Source organism: Mesoplodon densirostris, chromosome 5 (assembly GCF_025265405.1).
Source record: "Mesoplodon densirostris isolate mMesDen1 chromosome 5, mMesDen1 primary haplotype, whole genome shotgun sequence".
Taxonomy (NCBI): domain Eukaryota; kingdom Metazoa; phylum Chordata; class Mammalia; order Artiodactyla; family Ziphiidae; genus Mesoplodon; species Mesoplodon densirostris.
In genome coordinates, this window is record NC_082665.1 from 96458857 (window position 1) to 96486712 (window position 27856).

Genomic DNA, 27856 nt, shown 5'->3' on the forward strand with positions numbered 1-27856 from the left:
TTTATTTGAGTTTACTCTTTAATTTTAATAGATAAATTAACCCTGGATCAGAAGTGACTGCTCAAAGTCACATAGCCAATTAATAACAAAACCAATGGTAGAAGGAAGATGTCTTGACTCCTTAGTAGCTCATACACTAAAAACGTTTAATTATTTAGTCAGTTAAGAAAGAAGACCTTGGAGTCCTTGCAGCTACTGCACCCACCAGCAGGAAAGTGAATTCAACTTCCCAAGTTTACTAGGTTCTTGATAAATCAGAGTGTAGTCAGAGGGCTTGCTAGAGATGCAGAATTTCATCCTTTCCCTGGTCCTACTGAATCAGAATCCTCATTTTTAAAAGATCCCTGGGTTATTGGTAGACACATTCAAGTTTATGAAATATTGCTTACCAAACAGAATCCTGAAATTCATTGCATTGGTTGTTTTTCTCTAAAACCTGCCAAAAATGCATGCACACACACACACACACACATATGAATATTCCTTTAAAGGAAACAAAATGTTAAGGGTTTTTTCTAAAAACAGCATATTTCAGGAATACTGAGGCTTCTTTTGATATCTGTAGTTATTCAGGAAACAAATACATTTGCTTTGAAATCACTAGCTGCCCAAAATTGGCCTTTTAGCTACTATAAGCCATTGGGGAAAATTCTGTAGAAAAAAGATGGAATACTGCGGAGACAGAAGCACAGAAGATTCAGTCTTTAAAGTAAAACAAAGAAGAAAGATCAGACGATTTGTTTCAAGTAGTCACATACTATTCATGTTAATCTCTGTTCAGCCTTCTTCTTGTTTCACTACTATAGCAGCCAGTTATCTACAGGGGGGAGAGGGGAGGAAAAAAAAAAAAAAAACGGTGAGGAGAGGGGATTAAAAAAAAAAAAGTGAGATCCCTGCAATATCACCTCAAGCCACTAGGGGTATCTTTGTACCATTTTTCATCCTGCACTGGTTTGGAGTAGAAACCTATATTAAGGGAAAACCAGGGTCCTCGGCATTTTTTTGCGAGCAGTGCACCCAGAATCCAAAAAAGACTTTAAAAAGAAAGAAGGAAAGAATCCACAGTTCTTTTGGTCATCTGAACAGGGCTACGAAATCACTCTACTGGACATCAACACCAGGGATTCATTTTTGAGGTCAATTTCCAATCGAGATAAATCTATTGGATTAGTAGGATTATCTGATTGCAGCTGAAAGAAGTAACGTTGTTTGATCATTTGTATTTCTCGCCTGATGGTCGGATTTACATGGAGGTGGCTTTGAGTCTCAAGGATTCTGGATCGTGGTTGCATCTGGAGAGAAAAAAGGATCAATCGACACGTTTTGGAAGTGTCCGTGGGTGAATAAAAAAAAGAAAAAAAAAAGGAAGGGGGTGTGCAAAACTGGGGTTGCGGCTGCTTAGAGAAGAAAAAAATAAAATAAAATAAAGGAAGCATCTTGAATTCTGAAACAAGAATTAACCGGGTGCTCGAGATTCCAAAATAAGCGTCTAGGAACTGGTAAATACTTAAGAGCAATTCAGCTTGAATTTGACGGCGAAGTGTTGTAGAAACTGTCTCCTTGAATTATTGGAAGGGGACTGGGGGAAGATGAGGGGGCTCCTTCTGTGGATTTATCTTACTGAGGGTAAGTGTGGGGTCTTTTATTGGGAGGGGGCTGCCTGGGTTTGTGTGCCGCCGCGCGGAAGATGCTGCGGACACGGTGCCTGTGAAATGGAAAGAGAAGTGGGGGATGTAGACCACCTCGCGCATCTCCGGTGGATCGCTAGGGAGCTACCTAGATCGAGCTTAAAAACCGTATTTTGTGGCGTCGGTGGGGAAGCCAAGCAACCCTCCAAGCTCTCAACTTTGCATTGAAAATCTCTCAGTTGGGAGATCCCTCTTGGATCTAGTGCTTTCTCCTAGTGATACTTTAAGGAGAGGCGGCAGCGATGCCTTGGAAAACCTGCATGTGGAAGGGGGGGACCCAAGTAGAAATCGCTGCTGCCTTGGCCGCGGTTTTGGTGGCTGTCTTGGCTTCCAGGGGGAATTTTGCAGGGGGAATTGGCCGTTTCATATTGTCTCTTTCTCCCTCGCTCTTTCTTCCTTCCCCTTCCCGCCTCTCCCTCCTCTCAGAAACACCAAAGGGTTACAGGGTCACTGCATCGGATAGAGACAGTAGAAGTGGGTGACTGGCCACACATGTTGTTTTGTAATTCACTTGCTCGACTTTGCATAATACAGTCCGAGGTAACTTTCTTCGAGTTGGACGAGTCCAGGAAGGCATTGCAGCCTTTCTGCCGAGGGCCCAGGCTGGCAAGTGCGCCAGGCAGCCGGCTGCATTTCTGATGGATCCCTACCCTGCCTCCCTCGCCAGTTACTGACTTGTCTTTCCAACTGAGCGGTGCGAGCGTTCCCAGACATTTTCTTGCAGCTGAGTTCAGGGATTTATTTTTAATTTTTCTTTTAAAATGTTATCTCATTGCTCTCAGTAAAAGCTCGTCTTTATTTACAGTAGGAAAATCAATTTCAGCAGATATAATTAAAATTAATCACTCAAATGAGTGAATATTAATTGACTTAGGAAACTATAAGTTGCTTTGGAATCAGAAAAGCATATTATTCTGAACCAATTTTGGAGTCCACATAGGTTCAGAACAATTACATATAAAGAAGTGGTTCATTTAAAATATGTAGATAGATATGTTAAATAAGTTAATGCACTCCCCTCCCTTTATAAGCTAATACCTCAGCATCATAGTTTTAGTTGGTTTTTCCTATTTAAGGCCAATTTGTTAAATTTTAAACCTCAGACATTCAGCTGTATTAGAATAAAATGGAGATATATAATCGTTAAACTATAAAATAATGTATTTTCTACATTTTAATCTTTTAAAGAAAAGCATCAAATATTTTTTCAGGGGTTTCTGTTTATAGATTATGAAATGTGACCTTTATGGTTTTAACATTGAAACCTCTTCATTAAGTGTGAACTCATTGAAAGGCAACTCTTCAATATCATCTAAAGCACTAATCATCCCAATACTTATTTCAGGAATTCCAGATACATCAGACATTCAGGTATTAAAAGAGGAGCCTCACCAAACTTTCTTCCTGGATTTGTGTGTGTATATGTGTTTTGTAAATCTAAACACTGAAACAAGAACAATGCCATTCCTTTATTAAGATTAAATAGTAAAATATGAAACTCTTGTCTCCCAAGGATTCTATGGTGGAAAAGTTACTTATTTCTGCAGACTTTGCGTAAGTTTTTCTAGAGATGATAAAAACAGTAAGAAATAGTTTCTACAAGCCTAACTGTTAGTTTTAAGAAGATATCTGAGAGGTTGGGTTTGCCTTTTTTTTTTTTTTTTTTTTTTTAAACGCAGCTCTAAATCATGTGGTTTATGTGCAGTAAGAACTAGAAGAATGGATATTCTTCATTTTGGTACATTCTAGCCACTGATCCTGGCCACATAGTCCACTAATGTTAACATCTTTTTCAAAGTTTAAATTAAAAAAGACAGCTAGCAAGTAACATATTAAATGATAATAGTAAATCAATAAAGAAGGTGAATGGGAGATGGGCTGGGATTCCTCTTTTTAGACTAGTAGAGAATATAATGTTCATACTATAAAAGTAGATGGAGAATATGAAATGTGAAAAAGGAAGTCATTTTAAAATTTAATTTGCATATTTCACAACCACTGACCCAGTGGTCATGGCATGTGCCATAGTGCTAAAGCCGGAAGAGTCAGCTTAAAGTGCCTTTGTAATGGCTGAACAATATTTTCGTCTGTCAAGAATAATCAATACTTAGTAGTCCCTCGTTCCATTTTCTTTTGGCAGTAAAAATGAAAAGGGGGAAACTTTGGCCCACTCTATGGTTTCTATAAGCAGTTCCTACATAAAACTTTGGTAAACTTTGTAGGTGGTAGATCCACTCTGGAACGTTAATAATGATAGAAATAAAAATAAACAAAATGATACACCACAAAAAAATTTTAAAGCTGTAACCAGTAAATGAAGAGCAAGTTACCCAGTTACATAAAAGTTCTCTATTAATAGAGTGGCTGACTCTAAGAACTATTGAAAAACCTGAAGAGTTCATTTAGAAAATTAATTACATTTGTTCTACTTTATCCAAATACATTTTTTTTTTGGTCATGATTATTAAAAAGAACATGGTAGCCTTGATCAGCTGTTTCAATTTTGCTATTGAATAACACAAAATGTGGTAGTTTGGGGGTAATGAAATAGAAACTCTCAATTAGCCCCTGAAAGTTGCAAGCACAGTTCCGAATGTATGTGACAAGAAATAGCGTTGGATTCCCCAAAGCTTATCACCATGGAAAAACTGATGTTGATTCACTGGGGCTTTGCTGCACCTGTCCCTCGAAAGCCTTCCATGTGTTCTAGCTGGCCTAACATTCAGGGGTGCTGAATACATTTGCTGCAGATTCGTTCCATGATTTTGAGACATTTAAATACAGTTAAATATTATTCTACATTAAATGATTTTTTTAAAGAAAATTGCTACACACTCTTAATTGAAAGCAAAATGAAAAGGGCAATCCTTTTTTAATGATTTGTTGAAATTTAACACATGGCTTCTCAAAGTGCAAATCTTCCATCTCTTCTGCTTTATCGAGAAATGCAAAAAAATAAAACCCTTAAAACTTACAAAGTTTCAATTTTTAATATTTCAAATTTGCAAAGCACAGAAACATTAAAGAAATGAACATATAGAACACTCACGATGAATTTAGGGTGTCCATTTAAATGCCTTTTAAAAGGTAATTTAAAACATTTTGAGATAGCTAACCTCTTAATCTTGTGGGATAGCTACATTCTCAACTGTTCCTAAGAATAATTCCTTAATAGTAACAGGTTTGATTATTTATGCTTTGTTATTAATGGCTTCACATTGACAATGTCAAATATTGCTATGTTGCTATAAAAGGATATGAATTATTTCTGCCTTCAATATCCCCCCCAAAAAACCTCCACCTATTTGGTAGCAAACATGTTTGAAAGAGAAAGACTGCCAACTCTAAGCTTAACTGAAGTCAGGGAAAACTAGTAAATCACTCCAGACATTTGAAATTATTAGACATTAAACTTTTGGGGGATTTTATATGAAGTCTTTTTATAACAGTCGATATAATCTCTTCTGTGTCTATTTCCGTTGCATGTAAGAGAAATTCTAGTCAATGGCAAAATGCTTTACTACTGCCATTACTGCAGACTTTATAGATGAGAGATGTGTCAGCATGTTAGCTTTAGCAGTAATGCCTCTTTTGTGTGAAACCTTATGGGCCTTACAGGCACTTTCTCATCCTGACACTCACATAACATTCAATTCCCCATATTTATTATTTAATTTTCTTCCTATATATAACAACAGAGCACTTCAGTATATGAATGTGTAGCCAAAAGATGACAGGCAAGCATGAATGGGACTAATGAGCTTTAATAATACACATATTAGGGGTTGCTAAAGGAAGTTTAATTAAGAAAAACAAGTTGAGCATGAAATTCATTTTGGAACAAATGCAAGTTAAGTTATTGCTACAGATGTAAAATCAGAAATCACAGGGATACATCACAGGAAATAAAGTTCCAGCCTGAGACTAGACCTACTAAATGCAGTTGACATCTTAGGACCTGCCTTTAAGTTGATGAGCTTGGGTCTGACTTATGAAATCGAAGAATATACACTTTTTCACAGTTTTCACTCTTCTATAGCAATTTTGGTTTAGTATGTTAACTCTGTATCCAGGCATGTTCTGTATTAGTCCCCTTGAGACAGGTCACACAGTAGCCTTTCATTTCTCTGTGGTCTACTTTTCTAATACCACATATGCCTACAGGTAGGGCTACCTGCCAAAACCCATGCCATCCCTTTGGGTGTGCTGTAAGTGGTGCTTCAGTAGGAGATCTGCTCATATATCAATTTACCTGCACCTATAGTTTAATTCTTGGCATAATTTAGAAAATAAGTAGATTTATTTATCTGTTTGCTTATTTATTTATTTGGTCGTGGCATTGTATATTGGGGCAGAAATTGAAGAAGAGAGAATATTGGGCAAATATTTCCTTAGAATGTGGTTTTCTCACATTTTGTCTGTATTTAAATAATGTAGGTACATTCTGGGAAGAGTGAAGCAGTCAGGCAATAATATGAAGGTCTTATGTATGCTCCTCAACAACTGCCTTTTTGGAGACATCCAATTGATAGGCTAATTTATTATTCATACAGACTTTTGGCATCACTTGTGTGTAACAGTAGTTTTTTCTTCCTTGAAACACCCAATGAATATTGAGTCTTCAGAAGAAAAGAGGTTAGTTGTAACATTTCAAAGTGAATTGAAAAATCTTGTCTCTTTTTTAGATAGTTATGGTGAATACTTTCATACTGTCGTATGGAATACTCCATATTGGAACTTTAACATGGTCACACATTAAATCAATAAATACTGATTTGATAAAAAAAAACTTAGAATTATCACTGGCATAAGTTTTTCCCGTAGGACAACCATTCCGCTTATGATAGAACTGACCAGGAAAACAGTGATTACTACACATCACATTGACCAACAGTTATCACAGTATTCACACCTGAAAATAATACTTGAGCCATCAATTCATTAACCGTAATGGTAAAAGGAGTAAAGTTTCACTTCAGTAACCATTATGTTTCAAGTCAGTGCATCTGTCATTTTTAATTTAAATCTATATTACTTAGCTATCCAAAACTTTACATGCAACTGACATTGTTATCTATCCTTTCTCTTATGGGTAAAAAAAAAAAAAAAAAAGTCACTAGTTTGTTTACCTCTTTAACTGCGCTAAGTATTCTACTGCATATGTTGCTCTAAGATTGATGCCAAAAGTTTCTATTATTTAGAGCTGTGGTCTTTAGTAATCTGAGGAATTATTTAATATATAAGAGTAAAACATTTTACATGCTGCAATAATACAGTAGTAGTAATCTGTATAACAACCATAATGGCAGGGATTTTTGTCTGGCTTTTCAAAGCTATGTGTGTTTCTCCCCAGCACCTAGAACAGTGCCTGGTATATCACTAGTGACCAATAAATATTGCTAAATAAATATAGAGACCTGGTTCTAGCCTTGGATGTTAACAACTAAATTGGTAACCTCTTGCTTAATACCTGATCTCTTCATTTTTGCTTTTAATTTTTTCTTAACATAAATCCTTGTTTGAATTGATAGATATTTAAAGCTATGTGCAAAATTCCAAAAGTAGAAAGGAATATATTTAAAAGATTGCATTTTAATCAAAGATAAATAATAATTAAAACTTTTTAGTGAAATTTTTATAGTTTATTTTATTTTGATAAATTATTTTATCAACTCATAAGTATAATCGGATTATTTGTGGTTATACTTTACTAAAATGTATATTAGAATTATTTTCTGCCATGTAGAAAATGTGATATCTCAAGGAACTTTGGAAGCACTAAAAATTATTTCAAACACTTAGAACACGGGCAGTAAGATCTAAAATATAATGATGTTTGGCATTTTGGCCATTAATTCTTTTTTCAATTTTTAAAGCAATTTATAATTACAAATTTCCTATTGTTCAGTTTTATTTAAATGGTGAAATAATTTAAACTTACTCCATGTGTATATTGAATTCTTGTGAATATATATTCATTGATGTTTTGTTACACAAATGGCCCATGAATAGAGCATTGTTTTGAATTTTATTATTAGTAGTACTAATGGATCTGTAATATGAAGAGAAAATAAAAGATGTGGATATCTGAAGAAGATTGCAAGTGTAATAGCCTTTCCCCTTTGGGGCACTGGTTGAGCTCTAAGCCAGGTCGGGGTGACAGAACGCTTATTGTTGTTTGGTGCCTTACATGAAAGGAGTTGGTGGTCTCAGTCCAGTTCCTAGCAGACAGTTACTGCTTAAACAATAGTAACTATAGTATTTGCCAATTCCAGCAGAAGCCTAGGACTGAATGGGCACAAAGGTTTAACTCCCCACTCTCTGCTAATCATCCTCCAAGGGGTCAAGATTGACTCACCCTGGCACAGGGTTATACTGAGAAACTTAGCCCTTCCTCTGCCAAAGTTGTAGCTATTCTCTGGCAGCATGGGATTTTTTAAAGAGGAATTTAATTAAGCAGGGCACCAGGAATGGCAATTCTCCACTCTTCTCAGGCACAGCAACTCACCAGAAAGAAAAATAGGCTTAAATACTGAATTGAGAAGGTAGCACTGCTCTTAGGTTGTACTGTCTTCTCTATAAAGATACTGGCAGGCATAATTAAGTTGCTTCTGGACACGTTGACTTGCAACCCAAAAGGGGCTCTTGTCAGACAAAAGCCTCATTAATATCAAGGGAAGTAATCAGCTCTACCTAGCTGTCTCTCCTGAGCTCTTGAGTGATTATTCATTTCTTTTGGGAGAATCACAGGGTCACCAAGTGGTTTTAAAAATGTGTCGTGTGGTATTTTACACATACATTAAAACTGTTGCCCATGTTTTTTTTTTTTAACAACCTGTTTTACAGTTCTTGCCCTTCTTGCCCCCTTAACCTTCTTCTCATTTAGAAGTCAACACTCCTCAGTAGATTTTAAATTTAACAATTAATATTTAGATATTCTATCTGAGAATAGGTTCAGAGTAAACAGAAAGTAAAACTTGTTTTATACAGTTAGATATTAAATGGATTGTTTTACTTGCATACCCAAAACAAAACAAACAAGAACCACCCAATGTTTAACCATTTGTTGTAATGATGGTATTAGTAGAAATATTCAGTTGCAGAATGCAGAAGGAAACACTATCACTTAGATCTCTTTTTCTTTGTGTTGTCAGAAAGCTGTTATGGCATCTTAAAATCCCATTTTTTGCCAAACAGTAATGGAATTAGTCACCAGTCTATATGACCGTCCATGCACACCTCTGCATGATGAGGAATTTCCATTGTACTTCAACTTGTCATCACTTCTTCTCTGTTTTATCTCCTCTTACTGCAACTGTAATTAAGATAATGCCTTCACAGAGGTCAAGTATCACAGATGAATAAATAAAATCTGAGGATAGGGTTAATTAATGAAAAATAATATAATGAATGAATGGGTTATTCATTCAAGAAATATTCTCCTTGGGCTTCCCTGGTGGCGCAGTGGTTGAGAGTCCGCCTGCCAATGCAGGGGACACGGGTTCATGCCCCGGTCTGGGAAGATCCCACATGCCGCGGAGTGGCTGGGCCCATGAACCATGGCCCCTGAGCCTGCGTGTCCGGAGCCTGTGCTCCGCAACGGGAGAGGCCACAGCAGTGAGAGGCCCGTGTACCGCAAAAAAAAAAAAAAAAAAAAGAAAGAAAAAAAAAAAAAGAAATATTCTCCAATGACCTACAATGTAATAAATTGTTCTGGGGATGGTAGTTACAAATCAGCAATTCAAAAGCCATAGCCTCTATTCTCAAAGATTAAGGCTAACCTGATTATGTTATTTTTGTGATTATAATTATTCTCATCATACTTGGAGTAAGACCTCACATCCTTAATTTTTTGGCCTAGAATTTCTTGAAATGTCACTTCTTCTCCAGCCTGATGCCCCACCCTTCTCTGAAGTTACACTGATCTCTTTGTTAATAGGGAGCCCCAGGCTTCAAAGCATTTGGGTCTCCCCTTGCCTCTGTCTGACACAGTTTGCCCCCTGACCACTTCTACTCATCTTTCAGAACCCAGTTTACAGGTCACTTCTTCAGGAAGATCATCCTTTCCACTCCAGACCCATTAACTCTCCCCTCAGAGCATTATCCTTCTTGGCAAAGCATTTATGACTAAATAGTTACCTGTGTGATTGATTTACATAAAGTTTGTCTTCCCCATTGAACTTTAGTCTCTTTGGGAATCATCACCATGCCTATCTCCTTCATGTTGGCCTTCCCCGTGCCTGACACTAAATGATGTAATAATATAAGAATGAATAGGGAATCCAAGTTTACAAATTGCTACAGTAAAAAGTACTACAGTTTCAGTTACAAGAAAGGCAACAAATGCTTTGAGAGTTGCGGGGAGGGAGTGTTTTCATAACTGGGAGGATCTGAGAAGGAAGTACTGACATTTGAGCCAGACCTTGAGGGATCCTAGCTGGAGTCCCACCAGGCAAAATCTGATGGGGGGGAGTATTTTTCAGGAAGGAAGATCTTGGTAAACAAGTTGGGTCCAATTCACTGACCATGGCTCCCAGTGCTGTGTTTTGTTTGTTTGTTTTAGTTAATACTGTTTTTTCACAAAGATAGTTTGCTACAAGGTATAACCTCTGTGATATACTTGTGATTTTTTCCTGTTAAAATATTTTGTTGGTAAAAGTTTTTTCTCCTATTTCTGTCAAATTTTGGTTTGTCTTTTCTCCGTAACATTCTATTTTCTCTGTTATTTATTTACAACATTGGAGAAGTTCATTCAGAGTAGAAATAACCCAAGGAGAGAGAGAACAAGTAGAACCCTGCTTACATGTTCTGTGAAGGAAGGGAGAAGGGGATGTAACCTGGGAACCCACTGAGGCCTGCCTACCCTTCCTCCTAGAAGGAGGCTCTGGACAGAATTGAGGAAGAGGCAGGGTTTATCTTTAGAGTCTCTAAATTCTTCTGCCTTATCTCTTTCTATTTGTTGGAACTCCCTACATTCATAAAAATGTTTTCTTTTTTTGTTGAAAAGTGTTTCAGTGGCTTTGTGTTTCTGATCTTTAGTTTAATTATCTGTTACATAGAGATGATAATTATCTCTAACTCATGGTATTTAGACACAGCTAAATGAGATGATGTAGTTAGCTCACTGGCCCCAGTCCATACTTGTTGGTGCTAGCATTAATCAAGTTATTAATTAATTAACGATGATCATGACAGTACATACTTGTCACCATGTTCTCCATAGCTACGTGTTGGTATGGCCACAACATGGGCTGTGATAGACCTTGAACTTCTACATGATTAAGGTCTTGAACTTTGATATTCCCATCTTTGTGATTTTTGGTTCTAACTCTTTCTTACGTTTTCTCCTTGTACCCTTCTGGTTCTGCCCGCCTTCCTACCCAGATTTAGTTAATCTATTCAACACTAGAATTACCATTTCTTATAACCTTTGCTCCTTGAAATTCTACCATTCTTGCCTTGCTTATCCCTAATCCTAACAGCTATCATTTACTCTCTGACCCAGGTTATGGAATGTTGCTGGAAAAACTTTCAATACCACACCATTTGGAGCCGCTCCAAAATATGCCTATTAATTAACCCCAGCAAGCTAATCAGCCACCTTCATATTTCCCTCCTGTTCATGTCCTGTGTATTTCACTCTCCTGAAAACCTTCAAACTGAGCGTATGACTTTATTGAGTTTGTCTCATTCAGAAGCAAAGCAAAATGTCATGTATCATAAAGGTTCAGGACATATTCTTTAGAGTTAGGGAGTCTGCCTTTTTATTTATTTATTTATTTTAGCTTTGTGGCCTTAAGAAAGTTATCTAACCACATAAAGCCTCATTTTCCTCATCTCAGATAATAATACTTGGCTTATAATTTTGTTGTGAGGACTGAATGTAAAATGCTTTGGACAGAGCTTGGCAAATATTAGGTGATGTATAATATTAGCTTTTCTTGATGTCATTTTCACATAAATGTGGATGTATTTAGCTGTACTTCAAACTGTACATGAAAATAAAACTGTTTCCAGTTTCTTTCCCACCAATTCATTCACTAAAGTAATGGTTTCCACACCTTTGTGGTCACATAATCCTCTGTTTTTGATAACCAAATCATAAAAAAGTATAAAATATATACTTATACTCCTACATAAATATCTCTACCATCAGATTGCAAAACATACACAAAAATAGACACTAAGTGATGAGAAAGATGTCAGTGTGTTTTTTTTTAACATAAACTTGATGCCTTCTTCCCATGATTCATTAATAACTCAAGATGTAGAGATTCTTAGGGCACAGTTCACAGCTACTAAAGTGGATATAAATTTGCATTTCAAAGTTATCTTTCTGATGTTTTCAAATATTTTTGTCTGCTTGTTATTATATATGATTAGATAGCCATTATTTTCAGTCTTGCAATGTAGGTGAAGAAGAACTTATGCTAGAACTAGGAGAAGTTTCATTTCTGCTCTTTTTTTGTCCTTATTCTTTTTTTTTTTTTTTTTTTTTTTTGTGGTATGCGGACCTCTCACTGTTGTGGCCTCTCCCGTTGCGGAGCACAGGCTCCGGACGCGCAGGCTCAGCGGCCATGGCTCACGGGCCCAGCTGCTCCGCGGAATGTGGGATCTTCCCGGACCAGGGCACGAACCCGTGTCCCCTGCATCAGCAGGCGGACTCTCAACCACTGCGCCACCAGGGAAGCCCTGTCCTTATTCTATTACTAGTATTTCCTTTAATCTATATCTTGTGGGAAAATCTTAATGTAGTAGCCAATTTTTTGTGGGTTACATGAACTAAAACATGATGAAAAAGGTATACATCTGCTTATCCAGTGATATTAACTCTAATATATCACCACACATTGAAAAGGAATGATAACAACAAAATGCCACCTGCTGGCAAACCCACCGCAGTGTAGAACCATCACCTTCCAAAGAACATCTCAAGTGCTGTGTGCATCACACAACCACGTGAAGACACTGGCATGAAACCATATATTCATATTAGCAAAGCTTAATTTCTTTCTCTTTTTGCTTTATAAAAAAATTACAATACATAGAAGTTCAATGATTTACTTCCCTTCTCTAATCTGGTTCTCTTGTGGTGGTGTAAAAAACACTGCTTTGGGTATCTCTGCTCCACAGTACTGCCAGTTTAATTTTCTTGTGAATAGATTTGATAATACTCTTCCACTGCTAAGAACATTTAATGGCTTTTCATCATCCAGTGAATAAAATCCTTTTAATTAAGTGCTTGCTTGATTTGGCTATAACCTGCCTTTCCAGTCTCATCCAGTGCTCAACCTCATTTACTCTGTGTTCTGCCCAAACTAAACTGTGCCCTCCTCAAATGTGGGTGCTGCTTTCCTTTCTGTCATAGGTCAGGTTTCCCAGGGAAAAAAAATAAAAAGACTTTGAGATGGAGGTTTGCCTGCTAAAAGTTTATTTGGGCATACCATTGGGAAAAACACCCGGGAGGGCAGTCAGGGAATCACAACCAACTCCTCCCTCGGCCTCTTTCCACAGGGAGCTTTGGGTCTGGGATGGCCCCTCAGAGTGGGTCTGCATTGAAGCAAGAAGACCAGACCTTTCTAAACTGGTGTGGACTTTCTACTTGGAGTGTGAGCTGCTCCCAGGGAGGTTGAGCACCACACTACCACTACATATCTTTTCCACTGTTTCTAGAATATGCCCTCTACCTGGAACCCCTTCTGTAACCATCAGTGTTTGTCTAATTCTTTGAGGCCCAGCTCATATTCCCCTTGATTCATGAACTCTTTCCTTATCCAGGTCTGTTAATTCAAGGTAGACCTGTCTCTCCTTTTAAAGCCTAAGAACATTTTTTTTTTTCTGATTGCATTCATTTGTTTATTCGTCTCACTTTTAATTACTATGTGAATGAATTACACATTATTTACTTTAAGTGGTCAGTTACTGAACGGTCCCACAGGACTCAAATAGTTTATACTCACTGAACAGCTTTATTATAGACAAATAATATAATAGAGCAACAGCAGGAGAAGGGTGTGCACTGAATAGGGTCTGTAAATCTCAGACTCAGGCTTCTTTGTTCTCCCGTTCCTGGGTCCCACGGGATACCCCTTGTTTCCAGGTCTTGAACCACCGACAGTGTGCCTGTGAAACATCTTGGTATAGGCCCACAATCTGCTGGTGGTCAGGTTCTCTTACAGTGAGCCGTTCCCATAAGCACATTTCAGTTACATAGCCAGGATTGGCCATTGTAAACTGCCACACTCCATTGAATCCAGTTATTACTAAATGCAATTATTATTAAATTATTATTACTAAATCCAACTCTTAAATCCCATTATTATTACTAAGTGCCGTTGCCAGGCTATGTTCTGACTTCAAAACAACTTATAGATTCATAGGTATGAAACATTATTTATCTTTAGTTAATACAGTCAGTCTTCATTATTTCTGGATCTGGATTGCAAATTTGCATGTTCCCTAAAATTTATTCATAGCCCCAAAGTCAATACTCATAGTGCTTTTGCAGTCATTCACAGACATGAGCAAAGCAACAAAAAATGTGAGTCACCCCATGAGCGTGCTTCCTGCTGAGGCTGAGCAAGGTGATGATCTGACTTCTGGTTTCAGCTCTCACACAGAGATAAACAGAGGATGGAGATGGTAGAGAATGCAGTATAGTGAAAGAAGCTCCAGCTCTGGGGCCTGGTGGAGGGGATTTGAATCCCAATTCTGGCATCTATCAGTGAGGTGGCCTCAGACAAGTAACTAAACACTTCTGAACTTTGTTTTCTCTTTTGTAAAATAAAGAAAATAAACTCTACTAGGATGAATTGTTTTAAGGGTTTAATATGATAATTTATAACTATGTGAAATATGTATATATAATATATGTTTGTGTGTATATGCACATACACATGCACACATGCATGTATGTATACAGATGCATTTCCTTCGGAGCAATGGATTCATATTCCCTAATTCAGTGTTTGCAGTGACTTTATAGAACATAACTATGGTAAATAACAACCATCAGTTGTGTAGCACTGGCCAAGCTCCATGCAGCTCTGGTGATAAGCGTGTAGTCAATTCAGATCTTTACAATATTGTAGCTACTTGGGAATAATGACTAGATTGTACTTATCTTTAAATTCTCATAGGATTTAGCACAATAGCTTATACGTTATAGATATCCAATAAATGTTTGTTGAGTAAAGGAAAAATTGGATGCATGTGGCCACCCACTGTGATTATTTAATGTCCTAGAAATTTCTCTCTACTCTCTCCAGCATCACCTCTTTGATCTGGGTCACTCAGGAACAAACTAGTTGATGGACCAGGTGTTATGATAAATTAATGCAAGGAGGTAATATATTCCCATTTATTATGTTTTTTAAAATGTTATTTATTTTTGTTTTATTTATCTCAGTTGGATTGTACATGCTTTAACCCAAAGGGAGGAATAATGGAGGAATTTGTGAGCTAGTATCTCCACCTACTGCAAAGTCAGAGAAAGCTAGTCCTGTGTGGATTGATAAGCTCATCTACTTACCTGGACTGCTGAATAAGGGTTTTCTGACCTTATTATTTTAATGTATTTATTATAAAATATTTCAAACATACAGAAAAATACAGAGAATTCCATAACAAAGATGTGTGTGCTTGTGTGTGTTTGCGTGTGTCATCCAACACCATCAAATCTTAGATTTGTAAAACTTGCTGTAGTTAATTGTGGTCTTTTAAGGCCTCATCCCAGATTATCATTCAGAGTTCCAATTAGTCAGTTAATAGCATTAATTGCTAGAACTAATTTCATACACTTTTCTCCCTACCCATGGATAACGAATATTCTGTTATTACATATTTATGCATCTGTGAATAATATGTAGTTTTGTTTTTCATATTTTAAGCTTTATTTAAATAGCATTTTACTATATCTAATCTTTTTTCAAAAATATTGAGATTTATTCTTGCTGATATTTTTAGGTCTAGGTTCTTTATTTGCTCTGAAGTATAGAATTCTAATTTGTGAATATATCATAATTCATTTATCAATATCTGTTAGTGGGTATTTATGCTATTATGAAGTTGGGCTTTTTGGGGTTACTCCTTATTATTTTAACATGATCTTGTGTAAACACATATGGATACCCAATCACTGCGTTCAATGTAAAGTAAAAAAAGGTAAAAAAGGTAACAAAATCTAAAGTGCCAATAAGAACAGGGTAGACCATTTAAATTTCTGTTTCTATGAAATTGTCAGAGTATTTACCTCTGTTCTGTCTTCTGAAGGAATATAAAACACTTTTACAATTCAACTTTAAATGCACTAGGATCAATTTTTTTAAAAGTGTTCATTGTGAAGGGAGAGACTGTATCATGTGTAATGATAAAGAGGATGGCCTTTAAATTAGATGCCAGTGGGCTCCTGGATCTGCTATTGTTTAGCTGAGTGACCTGGGCCAAGATAATTAACCTCTAAGTCTCAGTTCCTTGTAGGTAAAAAGGAGATAACTGTTGAAGCTAGTTTTTAGAGTTGTTGTAACTGAGACGTAAATGCCTAAAAACTAAGGGTTCGGCATATACTGTACTAAGGAAGCACCAATAAATAGGAAAAAAAAAAATCCTGCCAACAAATTTGAGAGTCTTTATATTTAGGCATATATATATACACATATATATGTAAATTTTCAGTTATTTAAACAGGCCATATTTTTACATTAAACTTGGGCAACTGTTATTATAACAGTGACCTCTGAAAAATATTTGGGGTCGATACTGTAATTATACAGGTAAGCCCATGTATAATGGGATATTTTTGTAACCTTAAAAGCTAACCATTAGTGTTTGAAAATTTACCCTGGAATGCAGAATTCTCATCCTCCACAATTTGGGTTAAAGTAAAGTAACACATTAAAGTGGGAAACAGTAGCCCTTTTATTTTTAACACAGTTAAGGATTTGTGAGTACAAAAATGAGTGTTATTTTGTTAGTAACCAAACAAGTACTTTTTAAAAATTTTTTTAATTTAATTTTATTTATTTTTTATACAGCATATTCTTATTAGTCATCTATTTTATACATATTAGTGTATATATGTCAATCCCAATCTCCCAATTCATCCCACCACCACCACCCCACCCCACTTTCCCTCCTTGGTGTCCATATGCCAAACAAGTACTTTTTATTCTGGATGAGATACCAAGTATGTAAAGAAGAATTTTTAGAAATCACTGTATTTGAAAATTAAGCTGAATAAAATATGGTGATGGAGACTTTTATGTCCTCACCACAGGTTCTCTATTTTAGGTGTCAAAATGCTGCTTTTTAACACCAAAAGGTGAGTAGGAAAGACTTAGTCATGCTGTGGCCCACCACGATTCTGTGCAAGAATGAGCATTATGCACTCTTAACAGAAGTGGGTTTGTGTAGCTAAATCTTCAATACATGCTAGAGTTCTGGCACAGAAATGGGATGGGTCTAAGCCTGCCTTTTGTATGTTAATGTGCTTTCACAACAAAGGTATGAGAATTAACACAGACAAGTATTCTTGAAGAAAGGCATTTATCTTCTTATTGCCATCTGTGATGAATTGTTCAGAGCTAAAGGAACACCAGGCTTGAACCAAATCTCCTGCTGCCCTATATAGTTTTTGCAATCTCCTTTTCAATAATATAAAGTCAGGACAGCCTCACTGCCAGCACTTCTTCAGGAATCTTCCCATAATATGACAGGATAGAACCATTTATAATACAAATCAACACTGTTATTTTCAAACTAAGCACTTTAAAACATTGCTTGAACAAGAAAAGACAAATTTGTCCAGTTGTGTGCTATTTTGCAGTTAATGCAAGATTACACTGTGAATTGCATTGCACTGAATGTTACATTTTATTCTGATGCATCCTAAATTGGACTGGGTAAAGAGTGTTAGATGTTTGATTAATGTTAGTATGCAACGCTATGATTAGGTATGGTTGTTCTTTTAAACTGCCGCACTCTTTTCTTTTTGTATTGTTCCTTTGATCTTTAACAGGTAGTGAGAACATTTGGAATTTAAAATATATTGACTTTGACTCAGAAGTTAATTTTCCTGTTGCAGATTTACTGATATCTAAAATATATAGCTAGCTAGATGGTAAAAGAAAAAAAGTCTGCAAAAAATGATGCCAACTTCTGTCTCTTTTCCAAGTTGTGTCTAAAGGCATTTTGTCTTTTAAATTCTTGAATCTTAATTTAAGGTGAATGACCTTATAAGGTAGTTGCACTTAAATGATCATAGTTGAACTAATATTGGTTTTCTTGTTCTAGCATAATCTTCATTTTTTCTATATAGCACAGGATTGGGGACCATCTTTTTATTTGTTTGTTTGTTTAATATATATAGTCATTCTTACAAAGTTTGTTTATATTCCACTAATTCCCTACCAATATTTTAAAAAAGGTTTTCTGCTACTAAATTCTAATTTTTAGTATGTTTGGTGATTAATACTGTGGTCCCTTAAAGTGATTGAATACTTTCAATAAAGGGAAAATTTCACACATAACCTTCAGTATTTTAAGAAACCTGTATTGTGAAATGCTCCTGAAACTGTATATTTTAACAAGGCCTGCTTTCTATTAAATGTGTATAAAGCCAAGAGGCAAGTTTCTCAATATTCTAATTATCGGTTATTTCATCTGTCATCTCACATCAAACCATAATTTTCTTATGGTAGTATTTAACTCACCTGACTCCAGCCACTATTAAAGTATTTCTGTAGCTTGTAAAACATCTAGTTATCACTCTGTCTATTTTAGCTTGTTTGTACTAATGATTTATTTTCATTTTCTCTAGGATATAGACCTGCAGCTAACTGGATTTGATTTATAAGAGGGAAATGTACAGTCAATGGCCACTCTCACTACGTTGCTACTATGGAAAACAGAATGGTCAATAGGATATGGTCTGATAAATAGCGATGATTGAAGATGCTACTTCAATACATGTGAAATCAATGGGAGATACTGGCTACATGAAGAGCTTTCTGAGCTTTTCTTGACAAGCTCGCCTTTGAGAAATCTGAGGTGTATTCTACCGTTATACGGTTTTTCTCAAGTGGATACAAACACCTTTGCCTCGCTGCAACCAGACAATTACACAACTGATGTGGGACCATGGCACTGCCCAGATGCATGTGGCCAACTTATGTTTGGAGAGCAGTAATGGCATGCTTGGTACACAGGGGATTGGGTGCCTCATTGACTCTTTGTGTGTTGGGCTGTTTGCTTCAGGCTGCCCACGTGCTCTCACAAAAATTGGATGATGGAGACCCACTGGTGACTACCAACTTCGGCAAGATAAGAGGGATTAAGAAAGAACTCAATAATGAAATTTTGGGTCCTGTTATTCAGTTTCTTGGCATTCCATATGCAGCCCCGCCAACAGGAGAACATCGTTTTCAGCCTCCAGAACCACCATCTCCTTGGTCGGATATCAGGAATGCTACTCAGTTTGCTCCTGTGTGTCCCCAGAATATCATTGATGGCAGATTGCCAGAAGTCATGCTTCCTGTGTGGTTTACTAATAACTTGGATGTGGTTTCATCGTACGTACAAGACCAGAGTGAAGATTGCCTGTATTTAAATATATACGTCCCAACTGAGGATGGTGAGTTTACTACAGGAAAAACAGGGAGATATATTTATATTTTTCTATTCTAACAGTATTAATTCATGTGTACTGGTAGCATGCATGGCTTTTCCTGTTGGCATGTAGACATATTTTACATGTGTGCATGCAGCTCTTTTTGTTTATGTGTGTTGGCGTTCTTATTTTTTTCCTGTGCCTACTCATTTTCTTTCCTCTGCAGCACGTATATTAAGGTAGAAATGGGTTCCTAATTTCCATTTCCTACCGAATGACTTCTGAGAAGATGCATCAACATTTCTCCATTGCATGTGCAGGCTCACCGAATTGGGGATCTTTCTCACTCAGTAAATGCAGGAGCGTATTAAGTTAGATAGTGGTGTTGCATGTTCCGGCGGTCTGTGATGGAGCGCCATGTTATTTTCTAGTCTTCTATTCATTTTTCAGTAAAAAGAATATCCAAGGAATGTGCCAGAAAACCCGGCAAGAAAATATGTAGAAAAGGAGGTATGTATAAAAGTGAAAATAAAAATGGGGGAAACAGCTTGCAGAGGAAGAACAAGATATTCTCCCTAAGGATGATTTGCTGATGCTGGGAAGTGAATGGTTAGGCGATATTTGGAATTTAATGAAGCCTGTCAAAGAATAGGAAGATGGTTGAGGAGAGCTCTAGCTGAGTAGATGACATTGACAGAGCTCATTGGTGGTGCCCTGTGTGCTGGCGCTGGTGGCATGGACAGGAGTTGAATCTCTGCTTTGAGTTTGTGTATAGAGAAAAAATACTTAGGTTATTATATTGCCTGCAGGGAACGCAAAGATGCTGCCTTCCCAGCTGTTCAGCTTTGATCTCTGAACCCTTTTCTATAGATAATAGATTCCTTTTTCTCTTAAAATTGATCAGTTCAGTCACAAACCTAGTTTTTTGTTTGTTTATCCTTAGTTCCTTCTGAACACCCTATGAACTTTCTCATATAAGGGTAAATTTGCCATAACTGTTGGGCAATTACCATTATTAAGTAATGGTATTTTTTCCCAGACAGTCTTTCCGTTTTCAGTCACTCTTCCAGAAAAAAATGAGATTTTGCAGCTTTTTATACTAAATATTTACAGTCTTAAAATTGCTTTAACATTTTTATATTTATGTTAAACAATTTAAAACATAGGGAAGAACATGATTCAGAAGCTACAATTAAATCAACCTTCAAAGCATCCTCTAGCCAGATTGAGCAAATGTAGACACTGACAGCTGCAAGCTTGCATCTGAATGTAGCTTGTCCACACTCCATTTTTATAGAACATCTAGTAAATCACTCATAGGAGAGTATGATTTTCTCTGGCAGTAAATTATCTGTGTTATTTTGACCTTATTATAACTTTGTAGAATTTTCAATCTTCATACAGAAGTCATATTAATATTCCAGTTCTGTACATTCTCTCTCTCTCTGTGCATTTCTAATCTCCTGGCTGGACCAAGTCAGATTTCATTACAACATTCTTGTGGGGTGGGGAATGTCTAAACTATTTTTTTTTCCACTGGGATTGCATTATGTGGAAGAAGCTTCATAACACCAAATCCTCAATTGCAGATCAGAAGTATTTGCATTAAATTGAGTTTTGTTTTGTTTTTGTTCTTATTTCTTTGGTCAGACTGATAGAATGGAATTTAACCTTTATTTTATTATTAATGTCATGATTTGGGTTAAAAGAATAGTATACTTAAGAAGGTAGATATGGAGGCAACAAAGATGTTTTAGATAACTAAAAAAGTCTCTTGTTTTTTCCCAAATGAGAATAACTGCAGTAATTTATATGCTTTCAACTAATGTACAGTACTGCAGTGGTTATTATTATGCAGCTTATCAAGCATGTGTAATTAGCTAAGTGACTTTTGCCTCCTATCACAAAGATGTTGATTCACAAAGTCATAAATAAAGATGCTATTGAAGAATGCATAAATATAGCATAATACATAAAAATATGTACAATCAAAAACTGATAAGGACATCAAAAGGTAAGCTAGTAAGTGAGAAAGTGACCTTCCTCTCATACAACTTCAGAAAGAAATGAATTCATTAAAAAATTCTTTTTAATGGTTCTTTCGATTGTTGGTTCCATCTGCTTTATGAGACAGTTGGCAAAGAAGTATGTAGGCTATGATATTTACTTTGGCAAACTTTGAACTACTTTATAATTAGCCTGAGGACAAGATCTATAGATACCTACGTCAGTCTGTGGTAGTCCAAATAGTCCAAATCTACTGTGTTTTCATATTAAGAATTCTAAAACATTGGTTCACTTTGGTATTTAATATATTATTAATAACTAAGTTATGCTGTTTATTAGCTCTTTGTATATTATCCTAACATCTAAATAACAAATAATTTAAATGTAATTTTCTATATAAATAGTTTTTTAAAAAAATAAACAAAATCAAAGTTTAGAGCTTGACTTTTTTTTTTTTTTTTTTTTTTTGCGGTACGCGGGCCTCTCACCCCTGCGGCCTCTCCCGTTGCGGAGCACAGGCTCCGGACGCGCAGGCTCAGCGGCCATGGCCCACGGGCCCAGCGCTCCGCGGCATGTGGGATCCCCCCAGACCGGGGCACAAACCCGTGTCCCCTGCATCGGCAGGCGGACTCTCAACCACTGCGCCACCAGGGAAGCCCAGAGCTTGACTTTTAAGCAGAGGAATAGAACTTTTCCCCCCAAACTTTCAGCTTTTTTTTCTTTCTCTATCGTGAAGTGTCTGTTCACTTCAGGAAATCATATTTTCCTGGTTCAAAAAATATTAGTCATTTCATATATATGCATATGCTAAGATATATACTGCATATGGACTTTGAGTTCTTCAACAGAACTGTGGAAGTTTAGGAAGTATAGGAATAGTTGTGTTGCATTTTATCTAGGTGCTAATAAAATTCTGGCTTATTATTTATCTCTTCTTTTTTTAAGTGTGTATGGTCTTCTGCAGAGGCAGATGGACCACCACCCTTGTGCCAATCTATGTATGCTGTATTCATTCAAATCTATTTCTTAATTGCCTATTATATGCACTATCAGTAATGAATGAAACAAAGATCTCTCTTCCCATAGAACTTACGTTCAAGTAAGTTTACAAAGAACAAAGCATTTTCTGCACTTTAATCTGTATGAAAGGAAGAACATCTTCTCCCTCCTCCAAAAGATGCCTTGCTGTAACTTTTAAACAGAGCTTTTATACTATTTTTCCTGTACAATTGAAGAAAAAAACATATTTTTACCAATAGGCTGCCTCTCATTTACAAAAGGTCCCAGTTGCACTTTTTAATCCATCTTTTTAAATTTCCCATGATAGTTTTAGCCGTATGTTAACTACTCTGTAGATATTTCTTCAGGGCTTTATCCTTGAAAAATTGAAAGAAAGGATGAGTGCTTAAAATGAGATGACTGTCAGCACTTGGCCAAATAGGCAGGCAACATGTGATAGAAACGGAATTTGGATGTAGAGACTGATATAATTTATCACCAAACTTTATGAAGAAAGTATATGACTGTCCTTATTTTACAAATTTGAAAGTAGGTTCTCAGAGTTAAGCATTCTGACCCAGTTTCTACTGCTAGTAAGTGGGTGGAGTCAGGTTTGGCCCTAGTTCTTTCTTATATTAGATGCATTTCCATTATGTTAAATTACCTCCTGTAGATGATTTCTACAGCAGAGGCTTGTATGTCTCCACCCTTTTACCCTCCTTTTCTTCCTGCTTGCTTTTGCACATTCAAATATATCGTGAATTCTTTTTATTCTATCAGCTGACTCTATTTTAGATGGGTTTAATGCTCACCTTATTGAATTGGGTCAAGCCAATGTTAGCAACTGATTTCCAGAAAACATGCTTAGTACCCATTTTAGTGAATACTTTTAAATAGTACACATGTTTTCTCACTGTCCAGACAAAGATCCCAACGTATTCCTCCTGGCTGCTATCAGGAGTAGCTTTAATTTGCTTATGTTTCATTTTGCTTCTCTAGTTCACTCTCTTATGAGAGTTGCCAACAAACCGTAAAGTGGTCAAATATTAGGCAGTAAACATGAGAAGGGGAACAAGGGACCCAGAGAATCCACAGCAAATTGATTGGCTTACGGATACCCTAGAGTTGTTTAGCTTTGTATTTCTCCAGTACTTTGACTATAATTTGCATAGCTCGTGTGAGATGAATACAGAATTAATTTTCGTTTCTGCATAAGTTAACTCATTTTTTTTCACTTACCCCAATTTTATTGTATAGAAAATTACAATCTCTGTGGATGGCTGTGGTACAGTTCTTGACTCCTTGAGAATTTTATTCCTGATTTTCATAAGTATTTAACTTTTACACACTCTGCTTAGTAGTCTTTACCTGAGATAATATTGAATTCATTCAAGAGCCTTTTCCATAAATTTAGGGTTTATTTGGTGATTTGCTGAACATAGAGACTGATTTTTTCTTAATTAGGTATGTATAAAAATGACTGCTATCACTGTCAGTGCGTTTAGGATTTTAAAAGGGGATTATATTCCAGAATGCTCTTCCTTCATGCTTATACATTTCTATCTAATTTATTCACTTAACAAATGTTTATTGAGTCCTTACTCTGTACTGATTAGATTACTGCTCTAGGCCCCTGAGATACATCAGTAAAAAAAAAAACAATTGAAAAATCCTTGCCCAGGCTTCCCTGGTGGCGCAGTGGTTGAGAGTCTGCCTGCCGATGCAGGGGACACGGATTCGTGCCCCGGTCCGGGAAGATCCCACATGCCGCGGAGCGGCTGGGCCCGTGAGCCATGGCCGCTGAGCCTGCGCGCCCGGAGCCTGTGCTCCGCAACGGGAGAGGCCACAGCAGTGAGAGGCGGGCGTACCGCAAAAAAAAAGAAAAAAAAATCCTTGCCCTTCTGGAGCTTATATGCTAGTGTGTGGAGACACATTGTAGACAATAAACACAATAAACAACTAAATTTAGAGGTTATAAGAATATGAGAAATAAACAGAGTATGGAGGCTTGAGTGTGCTGGTGTGGAGGGTGAAGGTAATTTTAAATAAGTTAGCCAGTGTTGTCTTCTTTTGGGCAAAGCCCTGAAGGAAACGAAATGAGTATCTGAGGAAAGAACATGGCAAAGAGCAAGCACAAAGGCATTACGATGAGATTCTGCCTTGTGTATTTAAGGAACAACTAGGGGTATGGTAAATCTGGAAAGAGTAGAGAGAGCGAGGCAATGAGATTCAGAATGATCTGACTTTATATTAAAGAGATCATTCTGGCTGACTTATTGACAGTAGATTGTAGGAGAGTATGGAGGAACCGGGAGAGCAAAGAAGAGGTTCTTGTAGCTTGGACAAGATGTCAGCCTGATCCAGGCTCAGACCAGAGGAGTAACAATGGAAGTCATAGTCTTGATATATGACAAACATCACATTTCTTGCTCATTTGGTTATGGGTTGTAAAAGAAAATGAGCAGTCAGAGAAGATTCCTAGATTTTGGTCTGAATGTCTAGAAAAATAGATTTGCCATCAATTAAGACAGAAAAAAGGAATGTAGAATAGTGTAGGAGGAGGCACAGTAGAAGAATGATGTTTAGCTTGGACATGTTAAATCTGAGGTGACTCTTAGACATCCAAGTGTAGGCATCAAGGAACCAGTTTGACATTCAGGAGAGAGGTATAAATGGAGATATATATTTGGGAGTCATTGTGATATAGAAGGTAGAGTTTTAAAGTCATGAGGCTGAGTGAGAATTAAAGGAATTAATTAAAGGAATTGAATGAAAATAGAGAAAAGAGATGACACCAAAGATTAATCCAGGGACATTCCAACACTAAGAGTTCTGGAAGAAGAGAAGGAAAGACTATGGAGACTGAGAAAGTGTTACATGTGAGATAAAGGTAAACCAATATATTTTTGTTGTCCTAGAAGCTGAGTAAAGAAAATGCATCAAAATAGACAAGAGTGATCAACTCTACCAAATGAACTCTTGTGGGGTGGTGTGGGTCTGACACACTGGAGTGGGTCAAAGAGAGAATGGCGGAAGATTTGGAATCACTAAGCATAAATAATTATTTTAAGGAGTTTTGCTGTAAGAAGGAACAGAAAAAATGGAAGTGTAAGGACAGTAGAGGTTGCTATAGGTTAAGATGGAAGAAATAGAGAAATGTTTGTATGATTAGGTTTGACATAAATACACTACCATGTGTAAAATAGATAGCTAGTGGGAAGCAGCTGCATAGCACACTGAGATCAGCTTGGTGCTTTGTGACCACCTAGAGGGGTGGGATAGGGAGGGTGGGAGGGAGACGCAAGAGGGAGGGGATATGGGGATATATGTATACATATAGCTGATTCACTTCATTGTACAGCAGAAACTAACACAACATTGTAAAGCAATTTTATTATAATAAAAATTTTTAAAAAGAGAGAAATGTTTGTATATAGTAGGAAGGGAACAATAAAAATATAGAGGAAAGATGGTAGACTTCTAGAATAATATCTTTAGAGAAAGTTGAGATCTAGTATACAATTGGAGGTTTTGGATTAAAAAGAGCATTAGTAGATAATTTAAATTAACATGTAGCTAGGCAGAGTACATGAGTATGAGTACATGGGTAGAAGTAGTAATATGATTCTATTCTCATCTGATTTTTCCTATTTTAATTGTTCAGTGTGTAACATTAAGGGAAGTGGAGATAGAATTAGCATTGGTGAGGCCTTAATATGTTCTAGACTTTTAGCCTTACTAATTTATTTAATATCACAAAAATCCTATGAGATTTTTATTCCCACTTTACAAATACAGAAATGGAGGACCAAAGAGGTTAAGTATCCTGCCCAAATATACATAATTTGTTAGTGGCCACCTGTATTTTCTTTAAGGAGATGATTTTAGAACAGAGGGAATAAAGCAAAACAATACAACAGCAACAATAACAATTCTGTTTATGTGGGATCCCAGATCAAATAGAAAATTTGGTGACCAATTTGCTAGTAGAAAAATCACTACATACTGAAATAATTAAAACATCTGGTTTATTTGGGGTCTGAAGATAAATGGGAAACCAGATTAAACCAGAGATTTGGCTTCATATTTGAATTAGTATCCTTGGACAGATGTGGTTAAGTCTTCTAAAAGCTAAACAGTTTAAGTTGGAACTCTGAAATGAAGCAGGTCTAAAAGGGTTGTAAAGTTTTAAAAGAACAACATCAATTGTTCCATTGTCTACTGATAGGCAGAGAGAGTCTCCTGAAGCTGATGATTAAAAGACCGTTATAGGTGTCCAGCTCATTTTTTCCATAGAATAAATACATTTTTCTTGTAGAAATTGGGGTTGAAGTTGAAAACATATGACATGCCACCAGCAAAAAGAGCTATGTCACAGAATAAATCCTCTGTAGAAAATGCTTTCCTTTCTACTATCCAGTGTAATGATACGTGTTTTAAAGTGTTGTTTTCACATATAGAACATACTACTAGCTTCATAATTATGATGTAATCTTTGCTTTAATTAACTTCTACATTACTTTTTTTTTTTTTTTTTTTTTTACAGATTTTGTTGATAATCTTTTGTCCTCTCATATTTCTCCTCCTCTTCTTCTTCCTCCCATGGTGGTACATGCTAAAGTAGTTTAGGAAATGGCCAACTTCAAAAATCACACCAGTACATACATTTGCTAGTAACAATCACATAATCTCATTCTGGATTTGATAATCTTAAACTCTGGACTAGATGTGGAAGCATAATTTCTAATCATAAATCTTCACATAGTCCTTTGTAAGGGGACAGAATACTTTATGTAATACTCCCTATATTAGATTCCTAGGGCTGCTGTAACAAATTGCCACAAACTGTGTGGCTTTAAACACCAGAGATTTATTCTCTCACAGTTCTGGAGCTGAGAAGCCCAAAATCAAGGAGTTGGCAGTTTTGGTTACTTCTGGAGGCTCTAAAGGAGAATCTTCCTGCCTCTTTTTTAGCTTCTGCTGGTTGCCAAAAGTCATTGGCATTCTTTGGCTTGTAGTTGTATTGCTCTAGTCTCTACTTCTGTTGTCACGTGGCTTTCTTCCCTGGGTGTCTCCCAGTGTCTCTGTGTCTTCACATGGCCTGCTTATAACAATACCAATCATAAGATTTATGACCCTTCCCAATCCAGTATGACTTCATCTTAATTACATTTGCTAAGGCCCTATTTCCAAATAAGGTCATTTCTTTGCTAGGGTTGCTTTACAAAGTATCACAAACTGCGTGACTTACACAGCAGAAAATTTTGGTGTCACAGTTTTAAAGGCTGGAAGTCTGAGATCAAGACACTGGAATGGTTGATTCTTTCTGAAGGCTGTGTAGAAGATTCTGTTGTAGGTGTCTCTGGCTCGTAGATGGCTGTCTTCTCCCTGTATCTCTTCACAGGGCATTCTCCCTTTTTCTATTGAGGCATGACTGACATGTAACATTATATTAGTTTCAGGTGCACAACATTAGGATTCGATATTTGTATATATTGTAAAACAATCACCATAATAAGTCTCATTAACAGCCATCCCCATACATTTTTTTCTTATG

At 36.6% G+C, this 27856-nt stretch overlaps 1 protein-coding gene across 4 annotated transcripts in view; it reads left to right on the top strand.

Moving 5' to 3' along the window:
• Positions 1-991: 991 nt before the first annotated feature.
• NLGN1 (neuroligin 1) overlaps positions 992-27856 on the top strand; it is a 761874-nt gene continuing 735009 nt past the window's right edge. For 2 of the 4 annotated variants that reach the window (XM_060099143.1, XM_060099146.1), the window contains exons 1-2: positions 992-1626; positions 18505-19317. In XM_060099143.1, the coding sequence (XP_059955126.1) occupies positions 18825-19317 (493 nt within the window). In that variant the 5' untranslated portion in view covers positions 992-1626; positions 18505-18824. Of the gene's footprint in view, positions 1627-18504; positions 19318-19743; positions 19804-27856 lie in introns of all 4 variants that reach the window. The other 2 variants (XM_060099144.1, XM_060099145.1) reach the window with 2 other exon arrangements.